Genomic DNA, 8,738 nt, shown 5'->3' on the forward strand with positions numbered 1-8,738 from the left:
TAGTATATAAATATATTGTTTTTGAACTTAAATAGGTACCTTTAAAGTTAAGAAGTTAAGAGTCACAAGGTTAATTACAACTTTACTCTTTAGGAAAGCTCTGTGAAAATAGTTACCGTATCTTTGTCTGTTCTGAATAGGAAAAAACAGTCATTTAGAAGCTGGGGTTAAAGTGATGGGGAGGGGGAAAGCGCCGGCCACAGGTCTCGGTTATAATATTATTTAAATAAAAACAAAAAACATAAATTGTATTATAGTTGATACTGCACTCCTAGAACAAGACTGCCACAACTCAAAATTCATGAATTTTGAGTTATGACTACTTTTGGATATAGAAAAATAAGCTCTATTAAATGCAAGAACGCCACATTCAATATTAATTGGTTAATTTTCAATGCAAGAGAGCCATATTTACTTTATAGCAGTATACTTATTTTTATTTATCCAAATAATCATCACTGAAGTCAAAATTCAAGACTGCCTTATTTCGACTTGTGGCGTTCTTGCACTGAATGAAAACTAATTATCGTGTAATATGTTGAGTACAAAACAGCAATATTTAGAGTTGTGGCAGTATTGCATTTTATAATTTATAATTGTATTTTTTCATGGCTTAAATTCAATACTGCCATATTTTAATAAGTGGCCATCTAAAAATCAATTTCTGTATGCAATACCAGTTGCATCTCAAAATATGGCAGCCTTGCATTTACTTAAAAAATTGTAAATGGCCACAAGTCTAAATTTTTGGGTTTAAGAGTGAATTTCAAAATATTTGAAAAATTAATATTGTAAAGTATGATTGTAAGTATTTAAGTGTTAAATTTCAAACGCATAAGTAAAAAACTCATTAAAATATCTTAGGTCCAAACTTCAAATTAATTTTTCTCAAAACTATAAATTTTGAGTTGTGGCAGTCTTGTTCTAGGAGTGCGACTTATTTGTTAAATTAGAATAATTATGATTGGATTTAATATATTATACTATGATTATGTTTTCTATAGTTGAAAGGCAATAGCATAATATAAGTACATAAATACAATAGTTAGCCATGGAAAATCTTAGAATGGTTTATAAATTATAAAATAAAACGGTCTTAAATTTTAATTAAGCAAAAAAATTAATAATTTTTATAAAAATGAGTTATATAGACAAAATATAAATTAGAAACTGTTTAAACAAATGTCTATTAATCATTATACATTCTGTATCATATTGAATGAACTTAAATTTTTTAAGAGTAAATTATAAATATTGAATATCAACCATATTTTTTAATGCTTTTCTTACTGCATCCAACTTGGTTTCAACATTATTTCTGTCCTTTTGAAAAGTTTCATCTTCTAAAAGTACCTCATCAATTTTCTTTTCAATTAAATAGGTTTGGAATATTTCTTCATTTAAACGCTTATCAAGGACTTTTAAAAACGAATTTATCATTTTGTGTTTAATTCTTTTAGGCACAAAGTCCCGCACGATTTTCCTGATGTACTCAAAATAACATTGACTTAAATCTCTATGTAATTTTACTTGTTCAGATGATTCCAAGGATACTTCCTGGTTATTAAGACCTGATAATAATTGATTCAACATTTGTATTCTATTAATTTCTATTTTTTTGAGTTGGGCCATTTTATCAGGAATTGGCTGGGGAATTGACTGTCCAAATGTGAAACAAGGCTGGTTTAAAAGATTATCTGATGTATCTTCATTAACGCAATTACTTATATTTGCTGCAGCAAGAATTTCTTCTTGAATTGTATTATTCGATTTTACTATTTCCAATATAAAATCTGGATTTGCTGTGTTCAAACATTCCTGATAAGATTCTATGTATGATGCAATAAAATCTTTGATATTTTTCACATTTTCTTCCAGCAACTTTTCAAAAACTTTTCGTACCTAAAATCATAAAATTATTATTTAATTACTCAATTAAATACTAGAGGCACAAAATAAATTGTGTTTCAGGAATGGCTGCCTACTATATTAAATGATGCATTACCTCTACAGTAATTATTACTATGCAAAAAACTTGTGCGTAGAGCTTGGATTTTTATATGGATATATTATAATATGCAGACTAAATCATGAAAATATGCTACAAATATGCAAGAAAAAAACATAGTAATATGGTAAAACATGCATGGGTTAATAGTTTATAAGCTAATGACTCAAAAATAATTTAAAACAAATTAAATAACTTATAATTTTTATTATAGGCACCTACTTTATAAATAAATTTATAATTTATTATTTTATTGTAAATTATACATTAAAATTAATTATCACAGCCTAAAAAATGTATTATTTAATTTTATGCAGGACAACAAACTATTTTATATATATTTGCTTCAATATGCAATACACTTGAATTTTGTAAAAATATGCAAAAAAAATAAAAATCGCCTTTAGCTTCAAACTACTAGAATTTGTAAAGATAACTGACAAAAATCCCAAAAATGTGAAAATGAAAAAATACCTATTTGCATAAAAATCTGCGCTCTACTTATGTGTTTAGTACAACATTAACAAACACCTTGTACAATCAATAAATTGAGGATAAACTTACATCTTCATTGAGTAGCGGATATCGTCTAAGTGTATCCAACAATCTAACATCAATGGAATTCAATATGTTTAACATCTCACAGCGGACCAATTCAACGCAATCCAATGAAGGCTCGATCAAGTTCTTTAATTGGCGGCTTAAAATTTTTTGTAAAGCTTTTTCGTTGACAAAAGTACTTTGGTTAGTGCCTGATGTATTTAATAATACTTTTGCAATATTTTCGTTTGATAAATCCTGTAACGGTTCTATGGCATTTATGGTCTTTAAATATTTTTGTTGGATTATTCTAGCAATACTCGCACCACCAACAATTTGGTCAACCGAAACATCGTTTTGATTTCCATTCATAGTGTCTTCATAAGATTTACTAATATCTTTTAAAAGTCCTATTAAAAACGATATTTTGTTATCTGGTGTATGTAGTAGCAAAAGTTTTTTTCCCAATTTTTTTTTCATTTCTTCAAGTTCAATTTTAAGCTTTGGATATACTTTTTTAATGTGTGTTATCAATACTAACTGCAATGTATGAGCTAACGCTTTGTTGCCGTGTTTCGTACATATATCTGGATAGTTAGTTTTTAAAAATTCTGTTTCTGATGTTAGTGTCGCGTCCATTGATTTATTTTCAACAATGTCTTTTTGACTTCTATTCACAACTCCGATGATACCTAGTTTAACTGGAATCCTGAGACCGCACAGTAAATCTTTTGTGTCTTGAAGTGTTCCTTCATCGATTAAGTCCAATTTTGTAACCACTGCTATAGTTCTGATACCATCTGGGTCCAATTTCTTTGCTATTTGAAGACTTTCACTTGTTGACGGGTCTGTATTTGCAGTCACCACTGCTAAAATAATTGAATTGGATTGCTTTACATATGAAATTATCAATTTCTGTATTTGTTCATCTATATCTTCAGGTTGGTCTCCAACCGCCACTTTTGTTATACCTGGCAAATCTACAAAAGTCAGATCATAGCGATTAGTGTGAATTCTTAATACAATTTGATTGTTAGTGATGCCCTTATTATTTCCTGCAAGATTGTTCGTTTCACATTCAATTTCATTGCGTACCATATCAAAATCAAAATAAAATAAATTTGGCTTATGTAGAAATTCTACCCATTCTGTTATGTTTTCACTGTCTTCAATGTTATAAACTGACTTCAACATGGATTTTTTTGTTTCCTCAGTATATCTTATCATTTGTATAACTAATGGCGCTCTGGTAACTACACCAGTTCCTCGAGGTAAAAATGATTTTCCCACTAGGCTTTCCAGAACTGAACTTTTCCCAGAGCTTTGAGTTCCTACTACCACAATTTGAGGTAAATTTACAATCTGTGGTAAATCAGTAAGTTGCTGTTCACCGAACACAGAAAAAACATCCTGAAGTTTATTTACAATTCGTATAAGTGACTCCATAGTTAATTCACTACGCCAACCTAATTTTATAAAAAAAATAAAACAAAATTATTAGAATTGCCACAATATTAGGAGCTCTTAATTGATTTAGTATTTTAAAGATATAATAAAAAAAATGTGAAATGATATTATTAGATTATGATTAATTAAAATTAGTTACTTTCAAAATGATTTAATTAGATAATATAATTCAGGTGTTTAAACATGGTGTTTAAATAGAGGGTGCTATAAAAAGTTTTATTAAAATTATATTTTTTCTGAACTGATAAAAAGTTTATTAAAGCAATAACTAATATTCAAATATGTATACATTTAGTTTCTTTAAGTGTTAATGTTCTGTCAAATTCTAACACATGCGTAATAGAGTAATGTATATGTGTTTTCATTCCAATTAATCATTTGATCTTATGAAATGATATGAAACCTGAAAATTTGAGATTTTAATTTATCGTAAGGTCTTTTGTTTTGAACTTAACCTAAAATTGTAATACAACAATTTAATAATTTGTTTTTAGAATTTAGTGCGGTAAAATTGTGGAAGGTTAATCTCAAATATACTTTAAAACAAATTCACATCAGGTTATGAAAATGTCATCGTTTCACTAAAACAGTTGATACTTTGGAATGAAAACATGTCAAAACTCTAAATTACTTGTGCCTAAGAGAAACAAGTCATTGCTTCCAATCCCTCCTCTCCCCCATTATTTATTTATAAATATTTTATTTTGAGCTCATTGGACATACCACTACACCAGCCCTTTATTAGGTTATCTATGCACAGCATTTCTTGACCCAAGAAAAAGGTCTATCTAAATCCTAGGATTTTCATACATAAAAAAACCTCACCATAATATTGTAGAGATAATATGATTAAAAATAGTTCAATGTTTTTTCAAGAAAAATAATCATTAAATATTTACCTGGTTTTAAAAAATTTGTATTTTTCAATTACACTTCAAATAAAAATGCGTATATTTTTTTTCACTTAATATTGAAGTATACTATTTGTTTGGATATAAGTACCGGAATTCAAGATCAAACTAAAACAGAAATTGTTACATGGATTTTTAAGTATAATTTAAATCAAACACACTATTTTTTTAAATTGTATTATAATTTTTTTTGTAGAACCAAGTTGGTTTCACAACACTCAATTACTTCAAAATTGTATCTTATGTTACTAGAATTAGTAAGTGATTGTTTCCCTTCCCTCTGCACTATGGAATCGCTAATAGGAAGTACCTATTAAGTTTGAACTGGCAATATTCCTTAACAACATTGATATACCACCACAAAATGAATTTTTATTTTTAAAAAATTGATGGTCTACAGTTCATAATTTAAAACAAAATTTAGAAATTAGAATATTATCTAGTCAATGACATAGGTTTGTATGTTATGCAATTGTAAGACGGAGGTAACACATGTGGTATGACGTCCTCTTAAGTATAAGTATTATTATCATTATTATTACGAGTCCGGTGTTTGTATAGTTCATGATTGGGCTTCTGGCTAATTTATTAATTTATAATTTTTTATAGGCACAAAAAACACAAAATACTAAAAAAACAATTAACTATCTTTTAATACATATAATTTTACTTTTATATAAACTACTTTTAATACAATAATTAACTGTCTTTTTAATTTTTTTTACATAAATTGTACCTAAATATAAAATATAAAATAATAAATCTTATCATAAAAAAATGCAACAAAGATGAACATTAATTAAATACATTTTATATATTATTATAAAAATAGTGGTATTTTAATTCATTCCTGAGAGATTTATAATTTTTTCTAACTAATAACAAAGCACTAGTTAAAATAAATTTTAAATGCAGTGGTAGCGGTGGTGGTGGAACTCCGAAAGAGAAAAAAAATTACCTCTGTCATCGCTGCAGTGTGTAGCAACCTTAATCAGTATTGAATAATTTAAATATTTATTTTCCCATTTAGCAATGGGCCCTCATATTGGAAAATATTGAAATATCCCAGGGCCCCAATCCGGGTAGCCGGTCAGTCAGTCATCGATTATGATTTATGACCAGTAGCAATAATTTATCATTGACCATTGTGTAATTAATATTACTTATATCATATTAATTTTATTAAAAGCAGATACTATAAATTAAATAATTATTCTACATTACATCTGAAAGGATTTATTATTCGATCATAAAATCTTTACTATTCACATGTTCCGTAACCACGTCCACATAGATTTCTTCTGAAAAATTACCTAGCTAATTCGAAATAGAAATTAAAATTCACAATTTAAAAAAGGTATACGTTATATCTACCTAAGCAGTTAGCACTTATATTATGTATTAGAAATTTTAATAAGTATTTAATAAATGCACTTACAAGTAATATAGCAATGTCGGTTTCGCAGTTAAAACGACTGAATTTAATCAAAGTATATTATAAAAAAAAATATATTATGTCAACGTTACACTCGGAGAAAAATAATGAACATATTGAACATAACCTCTTATTCAGTTATTCCTACCGACAATTTTATTTTTCTTATACAACATACAGATTTTACTGATTTTAGAATTACAGACTTGTTTACGGCAAGTCGGCAAATGCCAAATAGCTATTGGCTATTTGGCTATTACTTATTGTCCTAATCAGTAATCACTAATCCCTACTCACTCATATTGAAATATCGTAATAATTATAATACGGCTACAGACAAGTATAAATAACGTAGCGTTGGAAAAACCATAATAATCGATACCTATTACATTGCCTCTTTGTCATCGGTAAACAATCTAACTAATAAAATCAAATCAAGTATAGTAACTAGTAAGTACTAACCCACATGACTATAGTTTTAAAAACTGGGGAACTATTTTTTTTTTATAACTGCTATAATAATATAGGTCTTGCCCTCCTACTCGGTCTTCACCATGATCAAATACTGTAAATGTTTAATAATACTGTAAATCACTTAATACGCCTAACCGAGATTTAAACTATGATTGTAAAACGGGCCCTTACAGTATTTGTCACGATACTGATGCTTGCTTAGCGCAAATAGCGTTTGGGATTTGGGGAGGCTAAAGCCACAGAATAAGACAATGCTAAAGCCTTACTTTGATAAGATTGAATAAGCTTAAAACGAAATTTAGGAAATGTTTGGGGGAGCTATGGATGTTTTTTGGGGGATCTTAGCCCCTAAAGCCCCCACCCAATTTGCACCCATCATGCCTGTATCCGTGCACGGCGTATGCTTATTGCTTGTATTGTTGTATACAGGGTTTTTTTGTTATCGATTCCGCCGTTTTTATATCAATTCCACCGGACATTTGTATGATTTTCATAGATCATGGCTTAAGATAAATCCATGTCATAGACCTACAAATAGTGTGTACTGTGTAAGTGTGTTGATTCCACCGGCTGTCCGGCTATCGATTCCAGATTATTCCATATATTATTATTATTTTACAGAATATCTACGGCAAAAAAAAAACAAAATATTAGATACCATGTAAAATTTTTTATAATACCTACAATATTATAATATGTAAATTGTAAATCAAATACCGATAGGAGTTATTGTTTTACAAAACTAAATAAAATTGTAATTGTTTAAAATAGTTTAAATTGAATGGATCATTGGATCTATCAATTTTTTGATATTTCAAATTTAGATAGATAATCGTTAAAATGGTGGGCAAAAGCCAAAAGGGTACCATGAATGACCATACTACCACTCTACTATAAATAGTAGGTGGTAAATGTCGAGGTGGTCACTAAAAAATGCAGTGGTACTCAACCGGTGTGTCATGACACCAGTGGCACAACTATAAATTATAATAAAGTTGTGGTTTTTTTTTCGATTTGTGGGAAATATATTAATTAATATATTAATACAATAATGACAAATAATAAACTCGTAATTGCGTTCTCTGAATTGTTATAAATAAAGTAAAAAAATTACCTAAGATTGAAAAAAACGCAATAAATGCAATAAATGCAAAAAAATAAAAATTAGTTATGTAAATGTTATCGAAACACATTTTAAGCTATGAAAGCATCGTCTATGTATCTATGATGTTCCAAAAAATATGCAAAAGTCATCTTCATCTGGGCGCAAAGTTTCAAACCTCTCCCACAAACACGACCAAATTACGCCACTGAACAACTAGTACAGTAGTACCAATCTGCGGTAGGGCGCATACGACAAGATAACTTTTATAATCAATGTAAGATGTACCTATAATGTAATTGTGTTGTAACAGAGTTGTAGTCTCCCCTCAGATCTGGTCATCTGGACCCGTGCTTGCACTGAACATAATCAATAGTTAAATAAGTATATGAAATATGAAACTCTTTCAGTAGAAGTCAGATCAAGTTCAGCTAATCGTATAGGTATTATACTAATGGAAAAGTAAATATTACTTATAGTACCTATAGATAATATAAATATAGGTTGATCACCTTAAAACTCTTAAACAAAATATAATATACAACTTGTATAGCCAAAATAATAAAATTTTCATATTTAAAAAAAATATATATAGGTATATTCAGTTATTAACTATCATCATAAAAAAAATAACTAGAAAATGGTATATTTTATTAAAATGCAGTACCTAGGTTCATAAAAAAAAATGTTGACACATATTTTCTGCTCTAAATTGTTTTTCGTAGGTACCTACTTCTACAATAATGTATCCATCATTTAATCCAAAATTAAACCATTAAACACACATACACAGTTACACTT

The 8,738-nt window shown here is 28.3% G+C and overlaps 1 protein-coding gene across 5 annotated transcripts; it reads right to left on the reverse strand.

Moving 5' to 3' along the window:
- Window positions 1–1,078: 1,078 nt before the first annotated feature.
- On the reverse strand, window positions 1,079–6,573 carry LOC132943708 (dynamin-1-like protein). 5 transcript variants are annotated; one of them, XM_061012766.1, is made up of 5 exons: window positions 6,365–6,573; window positions 6,151–6,239; window positions 4,915–5,034; window positions 2,573–4,014; window positions 1,079–1,902 (listed from the first exon to the last, which is right to left on the reverse strand). In XM_061012766.1, exons 4-5 carry the CDS (start codon window positions 3,992–3,994, stop codon window positions 1,246–1,248), a joined length of 2,079 nt encoding a protein of 692 aa, XP_060868749.1. In that variant the 5' UTR covers window positions 3,995–4,014; window positions 4,915–5,034; window positions 6,151–6,239; window positions 6,365–6,573; the 3' UTR covers window positions 1,079–1,245. The 5 variants fall into 5 exon arrangements, with proteins under 5 accessions (XP_060868749.1, XP_060868747.1, XP_060868748.1 ...); XM_061012764.1 differs by having other exon boundaries at window positions 6,151–6,243; XM_061012765.1 differs by lacking the exon at window positions 6,151–6,239.
- Window positions 6,574–8,738: the final 2,165 nt, after the last annotated feature.

Source organism: Metopolophium dirhodum, chromosome 4 (assembly GCF_019925205.1).
Source record: "Metopolophium dirhodum isolate CAU chromosome 4, ASM1992520v1, whole genome shotgun sequence".
NCBI lineage: Eukaryota > Metazoa > Arthropoda > Insecta > Hemiptera > Aphididae > Metopolophium > Metopolophium dirhodum.

Excerpts from the sequence above, each read along its gene's own strand:
- LOC132943708 (XM_061012768.1), bottom strand. The coding sequence starts at position 3,994 with ATGGAGTCACTTATACGAATTGTAAATAAACTTCAGGATGTTTTTTCT. Across the intron at positions 1,903-2,572 it reads ATCCGCTACTCAATGAAGAT|GTACGAAAAGTTTTTGAAAA; the intron begins GTAAGTTTATCC and ends TTATGATTTTAG.